At 45.2% G+C, this 17,633-nt stretch overlaps 2 protein-coding genes across 2 annotated transcripts; both read left to right on the top strand.

Annotated features, from left to right (window-relative positions):
• Window positions 1-366: 366 nt before the first annotated feature.
• LOC4343564 (uncharacterized) lies at window positions 367-6,417 on the top strand. The gene is made up of 3 exons (XM_015791013.3): window positions 367-1,720; window positions 2,456-4,816; window positions 6,128-6,417. The coding sequence occupies exon 1, from the start codon at window positions 382-384 to the stop codon at window positions 1,714-1,716; it is 1,335 nt and encodes a 444-aa protein (XP_015646499.2). The 5' UTR covers window positions 367-381; the 3' UTR covers window positions 1,717-1,720; window positions 2,456-4,816; window positions 6,128-6,417.
• A 1,259-nt stretch (window positions 6,418-7,676) lies between these two features.
• Window positions 7,677-15,845, top strand: LOC4343565 (eukaryotic translation initiation factor 4G-like). Its single transcript, NM_001422199.1, has 12 exons — window positions 7,677-7,804; window positions 7,961-8,162; window positions 8,279-8,457; window positions 8,568-8,711; window positions 8,804-8,868; window positions 8,977-9,036; window positions 9,328-10,674; window positions 10,758-10,902; window positions 10,983-13,737; window positions 14,554-14,748; window positions 14,835-15,185; window positions 15,303-15,845. Exons 2-11 carry the CDS (start codon window positions 8,008-8,010, stop codon window positions 15,166-15,168), a joined length of 5,379 nt encoding a protein of 1,792 aa, NP_001409128.1. The 5' UTR covers window positions 7,677-7,804; window positions 7,961-8,007; the 3' UTR covers window positions 15,169-15,185; window positions 15,303-15,845.
• The last annotated feature ends 1,788 nt before the right edge of the window (window positions 15,846-17,633 follow it).

Below are 17,633 nucleotides of genomic sequence, written 5' to 3' on the forward strand. Positions count from 1 at the left end.
GTTTCTAACCTTTCGAGTGAATAGAATGCATATTAGCATCAAAGTTCAACCCCTCTTGTAACAATCGGCACCGCCATTTAAAAAGCTCACAAGAAGTTCTAGTGTTGCTAGGTTCTAAAATTATGATTTTACTGGATTCTATCATATCAAATCACATACCTACAAATCTAACACTTTGGCAGCTAACCAGCTGATAAATTTACAAATAAAAATTTGAATATAAATTCATATCCTCAAGTTGAAGAGATCCCAACCCTGAACCAGTGACCGGTTAGGTACTTAGGTTTACTCCCGGTTTCTTTAACATGGCTAGCTGGTTGCACGCAGTGACGTACTACAATAGACACCCCTAGACGCATCCCACACACACCAATCTGTCTAATGGCCAACCTTCAGTTTCTCCTAAAGCGGCTGGCCAAACTGCGGTGCTTCCGCCGCCGCCGCCGCCGAGCGGCCAAGCCCAACGCCGCCACGCCCTCGCCGGCGGCGCGGCCTGCCCCGACGCCTACGCCGACGCCGCCGCCGCTGGCGGTTCTCAGCGACGACGTCCTGAGGGAGATCTTCGTCCGCGTCCCGTCCCCCGCCGACCTCGCCCGCGCCGCCACCGCCTGCGCCGGCTTCCGCCGCGTCATCACCGAGCCCTCCTTCCTCCGCCGCTTCCGCGCCGCCGACAACCAGCCGGCGCTGCTCGGCTTCATCGACGTCGGCGGCGGCTTCGTCCCCGCGGAGCCGCCCCACCCCAGCGCCGCCGCCGCCGCGGGGGCAGCCGCCCGCGACGTCGTCGACTTCGCCTGCCCCTTCCTCCCTTCGTCCCCGGATCCCTGGCGCCGCCGCGACGTCCTCGACGGCCGCGTCCTCTTCTCCCGCGGCGCCGTGGGCGGCGGCGGCGAGGTCGACGGCCAGGACGATGATCCCGGCTTCATGGACCTCGCCGTCTGCGATCCCCTGTCCAGACGCTACGTCCTTCTCCCCGCCGTCCCCGCCGACCTCGCCGCCTCCGCCCAGCTCCACAACCTCCTCGATTTACAGCCCTTCTTCGCTCCGCCACGCGACGACGACGACGACGGCGGCGGCGGCACGTCATTCAGGGTGATGTACATGGCGCGATGCCAGTCCAAGCTAGTCGTGTTCACCTTCTCCTCAGATACCCAACAATGGAGCTCCACCTCCTACGACGGATGGGGGATTTTGGTCGCAGCAACTCCATCTCAGGAAACCGCATTGACCCAACGCCACCATGCTCACGGCTGCATCTTCTGGTTCTTGCGTTGGGCGAAGAAACTACTTGTGCTGGACACCTTCACGATGGAACTATCCACCATCAACCTCCCATCCAGTGAACTGATTGAAATCCAGCAGGTTGCAATCGTGGAGTCAGCGAGAGGCGGGATTGGGATGTTTGCCATGGTTGACGAGATATTGGACAGCACATTCGACATGTTCTATGTGGTTTGGGATCCCGAGGGCGCGAACAAGTGGCCATTGGAGAGGCTGATGAAGTTGCCAGTGGAGTTTCGGTACAACCTGGTGGGAGCAGCTGGGGGTTACCTCCTTGTTCAGGGGATTTCAGTGCAGGGGCCTGTGCAAGATCAGGTGTGCTTTACGGTGGAGCTCAAGACTTTCAAGGTTGAGATGTTCTGTGAAACTAGGCGTACCTTGATAGGTGCTGATCTGTTTGCTGGATTCGCCCCATCTTTGTCGCCACCAAGCGTATGAAATGGTAAGCTTTTCTTTGTAATCTTTGCTTCGTCTAGTTGTCTGCCATGTTCTTTTGTGAGGGAGAAAATCTCCATTGTTATGCTTATGCATTGCATTAGGCCATGATCAGCTTGTTGTTATTGTATTAAGCATTCATTATATTCTGCCCAGCATGGTTATCATGTAAATCGGATGCATTTGACAAATTGTTAAGGCTTTAGGTTATTATTGTTGTCCATGATAGCTTTCATTGCTTAGATTTATCTATTGTTAGATACCTTATGAAAGTCAGGAAATCAAGAAGATAATGTCAGGTTCAGGACTTTGTATGCATGTCAGCAATTAGAAAACTACTTCGGTTTACAACTTGTATGTTTGTTTGTTATGCTGATGCCCTGTAAATCTGTAATCTCTAGATCCATCTGATTGGCTTAGTGGTCCCTGAATTTTGAATGTTAGCCATCCGAGCTAAACTGCACTTTTTAGTTATGAACACAATGACTAAGTAAAGAGAAGATTGAGCACTTAGTATTTATCTTGAGCTGCCTGAGCTCAAGTGTTGAACTTCAAATATGAACATCGGAACTTGGAAGTATGAATGGAGAATGAACACACAAGTGTTATCTTAACTGTCTGAACTAAACTACACTTTCTGATTAAATCAGACTGATTTCGAACATGGTATCTTGAAACTAAGGAGTAAATATTTTTGTTGCATCCATCATAGTGACATCTAATTAACTGAGTGCATTTTCAGGGACAGATGGACGCTGGCCTTTCTCTGGATCATCCTTCTGGAGTTCTGGTGTTGGTGAAGGGACCATGATGGTGTATTGGTGTTGTACTTTTGTTCGGCTACAATGCTAGCAGGCAGAGCCTCCATCAAACTTGTTTCCTGAGTGCGTGTAATCAAAACAAGCTGTCGCTAAACCCAGTCTTTGTCAAATTAGAGTTGGGCGCCTCGGGAAAAAGAAAGAATGAGAGTGTTGGGTAAAACCGAGTGTGTCGGATAGTGTTGGGCGGTACCCAGTCCGTCGGTTAAGTGTTGGCCCGAACCAATGTCGGAATAAGTGTTGTCTGTCAGAGTAAGTGTTGGCTGAAGTTGTGGTCTTGTGGACCATGTCGATTGAATAAGCATTGGAATTTGCATTTTGTGTTTTGTTTGCAGCAATCATGCAAGTTCGCTTTCCATAAATGAAAGATTCAGGTGGGGTCGCAGTCCGCCGACGGCAAGTGTTGAAACGGCAGGAGCTCCTTGTAAGCCAGCTCCACGCGCTGCCTCCGCACCTCCCAGTACAGCCCGCCGACCTCGCCGCTCGTGCGGCCGCCGCCGCCGCCGACGGATGCAGCGGCGCATACCGAGCCGTCCGTCGCATTGGCCAGGCACTCGCACCAGGCGCCGCTCTGGATTTGGAGGTTGGAGGTGTTGAGGAGCACCAGAGTGGGAACGAGGATGAGAGGTGGAGCACGACGAGGTAGAGCATGGTGGAGTTGACGCGGAGGAAGCCGAGGGCGAAGGTGCCGGTGAGGGCAATTCTGTCTTATGACTCGACATTCTAGCGAAAATAATTTTGAAAACACACAAAGTGGTCAAAATGGAAAAAGTGACGGTGAATGCGCGTTAAATATGCTGAAGCGCGTTACATATTGTCATTTTAGCGAAACGTGTTTTTGGATGGTATTCCAGCCAAACCGCCATTTGAAGGTGGCAAAATATCAGTTTTCTCCACACCCACAGTTCAGCTGCCAGGTGGGCCCGAAGTCTAAACCCTACTATTCCCAGATTCCCACCGGCCTCCGAGGCTCCGATTCCTTCTCTTGCACACCACACTCCCCTCCGCCCAAAACCCCAAGAAACCCCCCATCGATCCCCTTCCATCATCAACCTCCGGCGATTCGCCTGCCATGGCCTCGCCGTCGCCGTCGCCGTCGCCATCGAGCGCCAGCAATCAGCGCCGCTCCCTGCCGCCCTCACCAGCGGCGGCCTCCTCGGTGGGATCCTCGCCCGCATTCCCACCCCGCAAGAGGCGCCGGTCGGGGCGCCCGCCTCCCTTCCTCGGGTTGGCCTGCTACGACGGCTTCTACCCGGCCACGGAGCCCCACCCTTCCGCCGAGCGCGCCATCGCCCTCGCTCGCAAGGCCGATTTCGAGTACGGCTTCGTGCCGTGGGTGCCGGAGGAGGAGGCCTGGGGCTGGTTCCCCCTCGACGCCCGCGACGGCCGCGTCCTCATCCAGTCCAAGTACTTCCCCGATGACCCCGACGGCGGCGACTTCCCCCGCCCCCGCTTCATGAACTACGCCGTGTGCGATCCCCTGTTCAAGAGATACGTGATGCTCCCACCCGTACCCGACGACCTAACCGCCAATGAGGGGAGCCTTGTTGATTTCGGGCTCTGCCTTGCCCCCTCCCAAGAGGATGAGGCGGATACATCGTTCAGGGTGATATGCGTGGCACGGTACAACACCAATCTGGTCGCGTTCGTCTTCTCTTCCGTCACTAGGCAATGGGGAATCGGTTCGTCTTCCACCTGGAGTTCTTTGGGCACAGAAGAGCCCCCTAACCGCCATGGCCTGAGTTGCTTCGACTGTGTTGATGGCTGCTTCTACTGGACAGTGCCTTCGGCGGACAAGATTCTTGTGCTTGATGCCATCAAGATGGAGTTCTCTGTTATCAACTATGCTCATCGTGTGGAGGACGGCTTTCGGGCTTGCATTGCAGTTGATACAGAAGGAACCCCTGGGATGCTGACTGTTGGTGAATACTTGGGGAATAGAGAGTTTCGCTTCTCTCGCATCGCGAAACAAAGTGACCGTGAATCTCCCAATGAACGCCTGTCGGAGAATATTATACAATTGCCCAGCAACTGCAATAAGTACTTCACCTTAGGTGCAGCTGAGGGATTTATTTTCCTTAGAGGCATTCCAGAAGAAGAGAAAGTAGAAGACTCTTCATCAGAGGATCTTTACATGGATCCTGAAGAAATAGAATATTATTCGCTCAATGTCAAGACTGTTGAATTTGAGATGGTCTGCGCGATGGACATGGACAAGTGCTACTTTCATGTTTGCCCGTACTTCCGCTTTTCACCACCATCGGCAAAACCATGTGTTTGAAGTGGTAAGCTTGTTGTCATAGCAGTTATCAATGTGGGGTTGTTTTATATTTATTTTGTTTATGCTAGCAGTAGTTTGCTGTCTAGTAGTTCAGGTAGAGGTAAGCTTCTTATTTTTGGGCACTCAGTTTATCTCATCCTCAATGTTGCAATGTAGCTTGTATGCTGCCACCTGTCTGGGAATTTGTCAGTGATATATGTTATGTGTATTTAGATGGTCTTGTAGGATCTAGCTCTTAATCATCCTGTTATGTTCTGAAGGTAGTGATGGTTTGGTTCTGTCTGGCATAGCATCCAGTTGCCATGCATGATCATGCTCTGGCAACCAGGCAAATAGATGACACCAATTTCGTTTTAGGATATATCATTTATCCATTCTCTGCTGTGGGATAACTTGCTTCCAACTTTAAGAATTAACTAGAGAATGAATATTGTGTATCCAGAAAATGCGTAAGTTATACCTGTCATTAATGTTCTGATGGACCTGAACCCGGATCTTCATCTGGGAAACTTTGTTCCTGTCAAGTAGAACAAACAGAAAACTTCATCACTGCTTGCTGTTCAGCACCTGCCTCTTTTATAAATAGACTACAATGTACTAGGAAATTTATCTTAGGTCGCAATTCCATTCCATTCCCAAACCCCCAAATAATCTCTTCCTTTCAGATTATAGCATGTACAGCCATTTTCTACTTATCCCATTTCATTTTGGTGTATCTTTTGTTGTTGTTTGTTCTATAGACCTTTTACCTTCTATATTTTATGAGCACCACATTTTGTCCAATTGATCCCGTCCTATGGTTATCTCGATAGAAAATAATTTTATTAGAAGTAATGGCGCAAGAGATCTGTTGGTTTATTTGTTTAAAGAGTTGGTGTCCATACTTGTATAGGCTTCTATCTTACCAATTTCAAGTTTGTTGTGACTCATGCTCATATTCTGCTTATTACCAATTCTTACTTTTCTTACTATTGATTAGTGGCGAGCAGAAAAACATGTCATTCCATGGCTCATATTGAGCATTCCAAGTCAATCTTCATCTTACCTCGAGCTGAAGCTCAGGCTGATATCCTTGCTGATGATCCTATCCTACTAACCCCATAACATTTTTGTTCGAGGGGTCATCATAATTTTGTGTTGGGACTGTTACGAGGTTTCCTGTAAAAATTTGGCAACACATTGGAAAAATATATAGGACATGTATGGTGTGGTCGGGTGGAATATCAGGCATTAGGTGAAGATGTGAATATGGTAAAAAAAAATCCTTTTGCATTCACAGTAGGTGTCTGTAAAATCTAATTAAATTTATCTGCAGGGATGAAGCCGTGCTTTTGAGCCCATACTCGTGCCATGCATCCGTACTGCTTGGAAGTGCAGGAGGTTCAAAATGGTGCTGCCATTCTGTTGACCCGGATGTTCTTGAGCCTTGGGTTATATTTATCACAAAGTAGTCACTAATGTAGTTTAATAGACCGTATTAAGTTAATGTAAGCAAGACTTGCTGCTGGCAACCTTATTCTCGAACAGTAATCTGTTAGTGGCTTAGTGCCGTACTGTTATTCTGTGCTGGACTTCATCAATGTGCAAGACTGTGCAACGCTCTGAGATGGGAATGTGCTGGAGAATTGGAATGCAGTGTGGACGGGGTATAGTATATATGCAATGGTGAGATTCACAGCTTGCTGGTTTCCATCGAGAAGCTAGTGCCGGTGGCTGTCCCCGAGCGATCGTCGTAATCTTTGGAGGAGGACCATGCAAAACTAGGCAATTTGCCACTACAAAACTTTGTTCGTTTGCTGTGTTCATGTAGAAAATTCCTTGAAACGCCGTTCGCCAACATGGGCCACCTAGTCCAAGCAAACGGGTCGATGGGCCCTAACTCAGAAAGGCCCCAAGTACGGCCCCCTAGTTCTACCATGATTACCTTTCTCTCCTTTTTTAATTACCATCATCACTCAGGCCCAGGTCTGTCTCCAACTGCAATACCGCAATTCTCGCCTGCTTCCACCAAAATTCACCGGTCCTAAACCCCAACTCGTTTCCAACTCCATCTAAAAGATTGAATCCTCTCCGTATCAAAACACCAATATTAGAAACACACTTGCTACAGTGTTTTGCCCCCGCGCACGCTTTTCAAACTACTACACGGTGTACTTTTTTGTAAAAAGTTTCTATACAAAAGTTGCTTAAAAAATCAAATTAATCCATTTTTTTAAAAAAATTAGCTAATACTTAATTAATCACGTGTTAATGAACCGTTCCGTTTTCCGTGTTACTGTAGCGCGCTGGGAAAACGTCCAAACGAACACAGCCTTAGAAACACACAGGAACAGAAGAGAACTCGGCTGACGCCTGCGAATCCTACTCGTTCGTACCGAACACGATCATCGCGGTTGCTGCCAGATATAAAACGCAACCCACACCCGTTTTGCCGAGTCGAGTCGAGTCGACTAGTCTCCCGTCCCGAGCGCACGCACGCACGCACACGCCTCGCAACCAGGCGAGCGAAGCGGGCGGCCGCGCGAGCCAACGCCAGCCATCCAATTCCGCCTGATCTGTCCTCCTTGACCGCTCAAGGTTCGCTCCCCTTTTTTTCCCCTACTTTTTTCCCCTAAATCCCAAAAAACTAACACCAATAATATAAAACAACAATAATTTAGATTCAATCGAATTTTAGAGATAAAAGATGAGATAAAAAATAAAAAATAATTCTGTTATTATTCAGTACAGTAGTAGAAGGACAAGTCCCAGACTATATCTGTTTTTTTCTCTCTCTCTCTTTCTTTTTCATTGCCCTGTTTGGTTTCGTATCGTATGCAGCTAGACTACTACTAGAAGCCCCCGACCCCTCCCTCTTCTCTTTCGCTTCGCCCCCACTCTTCACTCCCCTCCCCACCCCCACCCATCAATTTCTTCGTCCGTCTCGTGTTAAGCCGCCCCTCCACTGGCGACAACCAAACCCTAGGCCGCCGCCGCCCCGGGAGGCCACCAGGTAAAGCGCTCGTTCGTCCATCCCCTCCGGCGAGGGCCGCTCTCTTTGCGCGGCGGCGGGATTAGGGTTCGGTTTGGTGTTGTTTTTTTGCTTTGTATGCGGATTGGATTTCGGGGCGGCGATTTATTTGGGTGTTTGGTGTTTGGTTTGGATCAGGGGGAGGAAAAAGGAAGAGGAGGAGATCGGAAGTGGGAGAGGGATTTATGTCCCAGCGAGGGGACAGGGGCGAGGGGCACGCGAGGAGACCCGGCCGGTCCAGCAGCTTCGGCGGCGGCCACCGCGGAGGCGGAGGAGTCGGCGGCGCGGGCAAGGGCGGCGGGGGCTCCTCCGGCCAGCCTCCCCTCGCAACTAACCGCAGGTAACGATTGATTGATTGATTGATGGATTGGATGCCCCCCCATGATTTGATCTGGGGACGAGCGGGCTCCGAGGAAAAGCTAGGGTTTTTTACTGGACTTTTGGATCCGATTGCAGCTTCAGGAAGTCCGGCAATGGCCATGGCGGGCACCAGAGGGCTGTGAGCCAACCCGACACGCACGGCTTCCAGCCTGCACCTGCCCCGACCGCTCTGCAGACGCCGCCGCTGCGCCCGCCGGCACCTCAGAATGCGCCGGCGCATGTCCCTGTTCCCGCACCACGTCCTCAGCACCATGGTGATTTATCGGCCTGTTCCCTTATGTTGGATTACAAATTAGAACAATGTGAAAAAGGCGTCTTTTGATGTATTGGTTTTGGTGATCGCATGCATTTCTTGAATGAGCAGATCCGTCTGGAGCGCGAGCACCCACCCTACCACCTTCCAGCGAGAACACGGCCAATGCGCCACCACTGAAAGGTATTCCTCATGCCGCTCCAAGGGCACCATCAAGGATTTCAAGCACGTCCACTTCACAAGGAGCACCAAAAGGTTTGGTCCTCGTAGGGGGGTTGTTTGCACCTTGTAATTGATATCCATGGTATACTACTTTGTTAACTGCCTGCTGCCACTCTTCTTTACAGGTGGAGCATATAATCTTCAGTTTGGCAGTTTCCCAATGAATGGTGGAACTGGTGGTAGCACAATGGTACGCTCTTCAACCCTGTTCTTGCAGCTTGCAGTTCTTATTTCAATTTGGTCTAGTTTCTGGTTCTTTTTTTCACCTTTTTTCTAATTTCCAAATACTTTTGCATAGCAATTCCCTGCCAGGACAAGCTCAGCTCCTCCTAATTTGGATGAGCAAAAACGCATGCAGGTATTTTCTCCTTCCCTTGGCCTTTACCATTATTGTTTCTCTGCTTTATGTTAGTTTAATTTGGTGGTATTGGCTATGATTTTTAGTGCGCTTTTGTTAGATATATCGATAACAGTATGTTGTCAACAAATGCACCAAATAATTTATGCTCCTATGTATAATATGCTTTCAGGAGATTTGAGCAAGTCATGCCTTTTTTTGCTTCTATTGTTGATATTGTATTGATAGGTGTTATTAATTTTCAATATTCTAAAAGAATGTATTATTGTGTTATCTTTCTTTGGTGTTTAGGCCCTCCCTGAAGGTCATAAGGTTGTACCTTCTGGGCTTGTTCCACAAGCTCCAAAACATCAGCAGCAACAGCAGCCGTTGCAGCAGCAGAAGCAACAGCCGCAGTCACAGCCACCACTGCAGCAAACAAGAAAGGATGTTGTTAGTTCTAATCATTCATCGAAACCTATCAACCCTCACATTCCTTCCCAAGTTAAGAGCTCTGTGCATGTCTCACCATCCGTGCCCAATGTTGCACCACCAAGACCCCCTGTTCAGCAGATACCTGGGATGCCCATGTCAATGCCATTTCACCACCAGGCACCCTTGCAGTTTGGCGGTCACAACCCACAAATTCCACCACAGGGAGTTGTGCCCAGTTCACTACAAATGTCTATGGGATTGCATGGCGCCAACGCACCCCAGGTTGCACAGCAAATGTACATCCCTACCATTCAGCACCATCATCAACTGCAACCGCCAACAATGATGCATCAAGCAGCAGGTATACCTTATGGTCCAGCTGCTCATCAACTCACTCAGATGAGTGGTATGATGAATGTGGGGGTGGCACCTCAGTTTACTCCACAACAGCCAAATAAGTATGTTACAGGCCCAACTCGGAAGACCACAGTCAAAATTACTCATCCAGATACTCATGAAGAATTGAAGCTCGATAAGAGGATGGACTCTTCTGGGCAAAGGGGTTTACCTAGTGTACAACAACAATCCCAGCCGGTCAGTACTTATGGATCTCCTATGGGCTTCTACCAGCAAAATTCGTATAACCAGTCAACTATGTTTTACCCCACAACCTCTGGTGTCGGTCAGGTTCCCACTGTATCACAGGGTCCTAGGTTTGTATCCACACAAACAGTTTCATACATCAGCCCATCGATGAACACAGGTCCTGGCAGTAACAAGGACAACCTAGCAGGGTCTACAACATCTGGACACTCCCAAGTCACAGGCAAACCACACCCAGCTGGTTTGCACATGGAGAAATCCGGGGTACAAACGGTCACGATAAGTGCGCCGCCTGGTAAATCAGATGTGAACAAGTTAAAACCAGCTGAAGATGTTGTATCACATCGACAAAAGGATAATGAAGCTGTTTCTGGGGTCCGTAAATCAGGTGAAAATGAGAGCAAAGCTTCACCGATCACGGAGAAGCATCCCACACCAGTGAGCCAACCCTTACAAGCTCTAGCTGCAAATCCAGAAACTACAGCAGCTGCATCTTTTGTTGTGAATTCTGTTCCTGGAGATGATGGAAAAAGCAAAGAATCTATTCAAAGAACTGGATCATTTAAGGATAGCAATAAGAACGCCACTAAGGACACCAGGAATTTATCACAAGAACCACAGGTAGTCCTGTAAAATATTCTATTTTTGCAATTTTCTGTTGTTTTGTACGTTTTGCTCAACAGCTTATATATTGTTTCGTTCAGTCAGCTTCATCTGCTGAAGATTTAAAGGTGCATACTTCTGTAAAGGATGTATGTTGTGGTGTTAGTCTCATGGAATCCAAGGGTGTGAATAAAGAGTCTGAACAGACCAATGCAGCTTCCGCTTCACCGACTGAAATGTTAAAAGGTATATGCATTATGCACTTTGAAAATCAATGCCAAAACAGTTGTATTGTGTTGCTTTGTTTAACATGTTTGCTTTGGCAGCTGCTGATGCTTCTAGCATTGATAGGAGCTCTGCAAGATCGACCTCTGAGAGCACTGAGAATGTTCAAGAAGTAGGAAAATCTGATGTTGCTATTGGTGATTCTGAGAAAAGTGGAATAACTAACAAAGTTTCACCAGATCTTACAAAGGATGATATTTCTTCTGGTTCAACTGGGAATGAATCACATGAAGTTTGCACGCTAGATTTGGCGGAGCAATTACCTGTGGGAGCTTCTAATCCTGATAATTTAGATACTGCAACTTCTGTAACTGACCAGGGACAGCTTCTCAAAGAACCCAGCTCATCAGTATCTGATGAGAATGTTATTATGGACAGATCGCATCAGAGTGCTGAAAAAATGTCAGATTTGGTTGATGACACTGTTGCTTCTGTTGCCAGTTCTGAAACTTTGCCAGAATCTATAATTCAAAATGCCAATGCTAAAGGTAACACAAGTGGTAATCAGGAAACAGGGTCTGCTACATCTAGCAATATTCTTAATGTGTTGCCGGTACCTCATTCAGTGGCATCAGAGGATCCACTGAAACCAGAAAGTATGTTAAAGGATCAATCGAGTAGTGCACCAGCAGCCTCTGCTCGACCAGTTTCAAGGGAAAAACCTAGCGTGGAAATTACCAGAACAAAGTTTACAGCTGTGAAAAAGAAGAAAAGAAGAGAAATGCTTTCAAAAGCTGATGCTGCCGGGAGCTCAGATCTTTATAATGCATACAAGGGACCTGAGGAAAAAGTAGATTTCATTGGTGCCTCAGAGAGTCTTGATAGTTCTTCAATTGCTGATCATGAGCTACCAGACGAGTCCTCCGAAAAGGAGGTTAATATGGGTGAGGACGAGGGAAAGAAAAAGGTTGAGCTTGATGATTGGGAAGACGCTGCAGAAATGTCTACTCCAAAGTTGGAGAGGTCTGATTCCAGCAATCAAACAACCGAAGCTAATGGGAGGAAGAGATATTCACGCGATTTTTTGCTAACTTTAGCACAGAGTTGTACTAATCTTCCTGTTGGTTTCCAGATGATTGAGTACGCCAGCGTTCTGTTCCCTAATTTGGCCGGAAAGTCTTATGTTGTTGATCACCCAAGTCCTGGAAGGGGAGCTGACAGGCCAGCATCTCGTGGTGATCGCCGTGGTGTTGTCATTGAGGATGATAGATGGGGAAAGTCGGGCCATCTTTTTGGTTCTGGTCGTGATATGTCCATGGACAATGGCCCTCCAACTATGAATCACCGTGGTGCTCCAGGAGTTATGAGGAATCCACGAGGTGGGCTTATTAATGTAGGACCGGTTGCACCTCAAATGTCTCGAAGTGGCTCTGATGCAGATAGATGGCAGCAGAAGGGTATATTCCCATCTCCTGTTACACCCATGCAAGTAATGCACAAAGCAGAGAAAAAATATGTCGTTGGCAAAGTTTCTGACGAGGAAGAAGCTAAGCAGAGGCAACTGAAGGCAATACTTAACAAATTGACGCCACAGAATTTTGAAAAGCTTTTTGAAAAAGTTAAAGAGGTGAACATTGACAATGTGGCAACTCTTACTGGGGTCATTTCACAGATATTTGACAAAGCTTTGATGGAACCAACATTCTGTGAAATGTACGCTAATTTTTGTTTCCATTTGGCTGGTGCACTGCCAGATTTTAGTGAGGATAATGAAAAAATTACATTCAAGAGATTGCTTTTGAACAAATGTCAGGAGGAATTTGAGAGGGGTGAAAGAGAAGAAGCTGAAGCAGACAAAACTGAGGAGGAAGGTGAGATTAAGCAAACTAAAGAGGAAAGGGAAGAGAAAAGAATCCGTGCTCGAAGGCGCATGCTTGGGAACATTAGGTTGATTGGGGAATTGTACAAAAAGAGGATGTTGACAGAACGCATCATGCATGAATGCATTAAAAAATTGCTGGGAAATTATCAGAACCCTGATGAAGAGAACATTGAAGCACTGTGCAAATTGATGAGCACAATTGGAGAGATGATAGACCATGCAAAGGCTAAGGAGCATATGGATGCGTACTTTGATATAATGCTGAAGCTTTCAACAAGTCAGCAATTATCTTCCCGTGTTAGGTTCATGCTGAGAGATTCAATTGATCTCAGGAAAAATAAATGGCAGCAAAGGCGTAAGGTGGAAGGCCCAAAGAAAATTGATGAGGTGCACAGGGATGCAGCTCAGGAACGACATGCTCAGTCGAGTAGGTTAGCTCGTGGCTCAGTTGTTGGTTCTGGTCCAAGGCGAGGAGCTGCACCTATGGATTATGGTCCTCGTGGCTCAGCAGCAGCATTGGCTTCTCCAAGTTCTCAGCAAGTTGGCCATAGAGGAATGCCTTCGCATTCCCGAGGGTTTGGTACCCAAGATATCCGGTTTGAAGAAAGGAGTCCTTTGGACCATAGAACAACTGTCCTTCCTCCGCGTAAGGATGAAGCCATCACTCTTGGGCCACAAGGTGGCCTAGCAAGGGGTATGTCTATAAGAGGGCAGCCACTGATATCAAATGCTGAGCTTTCTTCTGCTGATAGTCGCAGGATGGTATCTGGTCCCAACGGGTATAATTCTGCTTCAACTGCAAGAGAGGAACCTGGCTCGAGAATTCCTGATCGCTCTGGAAGAATAGCACCAAATACACAGTTTGCTGGACCATCGAACAGGCCTGCCAGCCAAGAGGGCCGTTCAGGGAATAAATTATACTCTGAGGATGATTTAAGAGAGAAATCTATTTCCGCCATCCGGGAATATTACAGGTAATATTTTGTAGCCTCTGAATTTTCATACAAACTATTTCTTCATTTTTTTGCCAATAACTATTATGTTTGTTACAAATTTTGATTATAATAATGACTTACTGTCTTCTTTTGGCAACTGCTAGTTTCTTAGGGTGTGTTCTTTACCAACTCTTCCCAACTAGACTCTCATTTTCTACGCGCACGCTTTCTAAACTGCTAAACGGTGTTTTTTTTTTTTTGGAAAAAAAAACTCTACAGGAAAGTTGTTTTAAAAAATCATATTAATCTATTTTTCGAGTTTATTTTAGCTAATGCTTAATTAATTATGTGCTAATGGATCAGTCCGTTTTGCGTGCGGGGAGGTGAAGTTTGCAATCTCCACCTCCGAACACAACCCTGTTTCGCAATTATTTTAGGCAACTACTAGTGCTTTCTAGTTTAAATTTGTCACTTCTCATTATGTGGATTTCAAGTCTGCTGAGGTACCCTTGTTTCTGACGTTGGAGTACTGGGGGTTTATGAATGCTGGAATTCAAACTTAAGACTTAAGGGATAGACAACATTCTTGTAACGTTGAGCCAGTCACAAGATTGGAGGGCAATTACAACTTCTTTTCCAATTAATTTTAATCTTGAGATATCTATTACTGTGTACTTTATTTAGGAAGCTAGGGTGTTGTTCTTGGATTTCAGTTTTTATTGAGTAACATTTTGTTACTATTACTAAAAAATTTAGAGGACCACAAGAACAGTTTATTGTGGTCCTCTAAATTTTTTAGTAATATATATGAGTCCTCTGCATTGTGTGCTAACATATATACAACTATTTCGGCAGTGCAAAAGATGAGAAAGAGGTTGCTTTGTGTATTGAGGAGTTGAATGCTCCAAGTTTCTATCCCTCTGTCGTATCACTGTGGGTAAATGATTCTTTTGAGAGGAAAGATATGGAAAGAGAGTTGTTGACAAAGCTTTTCGTTAGTCTTTGCAACAGTCGAAATAATTTATTGAGCAAGTCTCATCTCACTGCAGGGTAATTGTTTCTCTTCTTTTCACTCCTATTGACTCTACTTTTGTTTTTTACATTTTACTGTATACTGAACACATGGTTACTTCCAGACTTGCGACTGTCCTTGGTTCATTGGAAGATGCTCTAAGTGATGCTCCAAGAGCTGCAGAGTATCTTGGACGGCTTCTTGCAAGGTTTGTGGTAGAAAGCATATTGTCCTTGCAGGAGGTGGGTACATTGATTGAAAAAGGTGGAGAAGAACCTGGAGAGCTTGTACATCATGGCATTGGAGCTGATGTCCTTGGTGCAGTTCTAGAGTCGATCAAAGTAGAAAAGGGGGATTCATTCTTGAATGAGGCCAAGGCAAGCTCCAACCTCAAGTTGGAGGATTTTAGACCACAGCATCTCAAGAGATCGAAGTTGGATGCCTTCATGAAAGCATAAAGAAGCTTTGTTACTAGGTAAGTCGGGTGTTCTATAATGGCTCATCCATAGTATGATTTAGATCTATATGTCAATCAGTGCTTTATTGAGATTGTAAAATCCTCAAGTTCTAATATACTGTTTTGGCTGAACAGCTTACCGATTCATGGGTGTTGGCACCATGGAGTTTTTGGCATCAGACCAGCCTTTTTTTTATTGACAACTGGAAAGGCCCATCAGATGCTGCCCCTACTTGGCATGCACCCATTAATTCTTCCAGGAGCTCATGCTGTGTGAATTTTCTTCATCCTGTTCAGAGTTGGTTCTGATGGTAAATTATGGAATTGTCCTCGATGTTTGTTGCCAATAGTTAGTCCCATTTCGAGTCGGCCGTAGCGAGTATCAGGGTTATTTTTTTGTGATCACAGGGGGGAGAAGTCTTTCTAACCAATGTTTGTTGGGAGTAGGGAGAATTCTAGGTTCACAGCTTGATGCCTCCCGTGGCTTCTGACCAATATTTCATTGTGATAAGACTTTGTAGTTGCTTATAACTTATCGGCATTTTCCTGATAGCCAAATGTTTCACATGACTCACCTACCACTGCCTTTTGTTTAAATCTTGCTGTACGTATTTCTGTCGCTCTTTTACTTGGTATATATGTTTGTGTGTATTTCTTGGACCTGACGTCCATCCGATCATCTTGTCTGACGTGTAAACGGGCCTCGTTTGATTTATGTGGTGTAGAATTGTTGCTGTCCCTTGGCAAATTAGAGGTGATCTCTGTGTCTCCTTTGCGTGGATCGCACTATTTCTGATGCTCCAACGCGAAGGGAACGGGTGCTTACACAGTTTGAGGTATTGGTGGAATCGTAGATTATTTCCGAAGGATCGTTGTTGGGTCATCTTCTCACTCTGTGTACTCGTGAATTGGCATCCTTGGAGGTACTTACTCCGTTAACTTATTTTGTGATGATGTATGGCTGAGACTTCATTTCTAAATCCATGGGGGTATGATAAGGTTTTCTGTTTTCTCCAATTCTTGTGATGTTATTATGGTATGGGTGTGTTTAGTTCACGTCAAAATTGAAAGTTTGGTTGAAATTGGAACGATGTGATAGAAAAGTTGGAAGTTTATGTGTGTAAAGTTTTGATGTGATGGAAAAGTTAGAAGTTTGAAGAAAAAGTTTGTATCTAAACACGGTCTGGTCTATATAAATACGACTATATAGGTGCATCTTGTAGACTTTTATGGTTGCTTTAGCCCCATGTACCGCCTCGATCACTCTCCCACCTAATAAGACATGGCTAAATTTAACACGGTCTAAAATTAATATATGTGACTTTAAATTTTTTATACACTATAATATTGATATAAAGTCATAATCATACAAAAGAAATCCAAGTGTTAATCTAATGATGTACTCCCTTCATCTATTTTTGATAGTAATATTTCTAAATCTGAAAATTTTATTTTTGATAGACATATTTTAATCCAACAACTTATCATCTTAATGACTTTCTCGGATTTAATGCGTGACTCTTCATTCTTTCACATAAAATTGGCTACATGAGCATTGAGGATTATAAATATTAATGAATCGCTTGTTTACGAGAAATGACTAGTAGCATGTTTAAATGGATGATAAATAGACTTACTTATCCTTGGTCTGTGTGCCAAGATGAAATATGACTATCAAAAGTAGATGGAGGGAGTAGTTGTCATCTAATAAAATTTAATTTATCACAAAACAATTATTGATTAATAAACATTAAAGCTCCCATCGGATGGCCTATTCAGCCAAAGAAAAAGCCAAAATTTGAATTTTCAAACTTAATTTTGACATTGATTTTGAGATATTTTCAACGTAGTTTCTTTTTCAGCATTGGCTTTTAAATCACCGAGAACACATATATATTACCTCCGTCCCAAAATAAGTGCAGCCGTAGATATCCGTGCCCAACGTTTGACCGTCCGTCTTATTTGAAAAATTTGTGAAAAATTTGAAAATATTTAGTCACACATAAAGTACTATTCATGTTTTATCATCTAATAGCAATAAAAATACTAATCATAAAAAATTTTCAAATAAGACGAACGGTCAAACGTTGAACGTGAATAGTGCAAAACTGCACTTATTTTGGGACGGAGGGAGTAAAAGTTTTACCTAAAAATTCATTTTTATTCTCTAATAAGCCGTTTTGGCTTATTAAAAAAAAGCCAAACGATGAGGCCCTAGGACCTTACTCAATGGAATACACCCTCCGTCCCTAAATACTCCCTCTTCTTTTGATAGTAATATTTTATCTTGACACAATGATCAACAATAAGTAATTCTACTTATCATCCATTTAAATATGCTACTAGTTATTCCTCGTAAATAAGCAATTCATTAATATTTACATTTCTCATGTAGCCAATCTTGTGTGGAAGAATAGAAAGTCACGTATTAAATCTGAGAAAGTCATTAAGAAGATAGGTGGTTGA

Source organism: Oryza sativa, chromosome 7 (genome assembly GCF_034140825.1).
Source record: "Oryza sativa Japonica Group chromosome 7, ASM3414082v1".
Lineage (NCBI taxonomy): Eukaryota > Viridiplantae > Streptophyta > Magnoliopsida > Poales > Poaceae > Oryza > Oryza sativa.

Excerpts from the sequence above, each read along its gene's own strand:
- LOC4343564 (XM_015791013.3), top strand. The coding sequence starts at position 382 with ATGGCCAACCTTCAGTTTCTCCTAAAGCGGCTGGCCAAACTGCGGTGC.
- LOC4343565 (NM_001422199.1), top strand. The coding sequence starts at position 8,008 with ATGTCCCAGCGAGGGGACAGGGGCGAGGGGCACGCGAGGAGACCCGGC. Across the intron at positions 8,163-8,278 it reads CCCCTCGCAACTAACCGCAG|CTTCAGGAAGTCCGGCAATG; the intron begins GTAACGATTGAT and ends ATCCGATTGCAG. Across the intron at positions 8,458-8,567 it reads ACCACGTCCTCAGCACCATG|ATCCGTCTGGAGCGCGAGCA; the intron begins GTGATTTATCGG and ends TTGAATGAGCAG.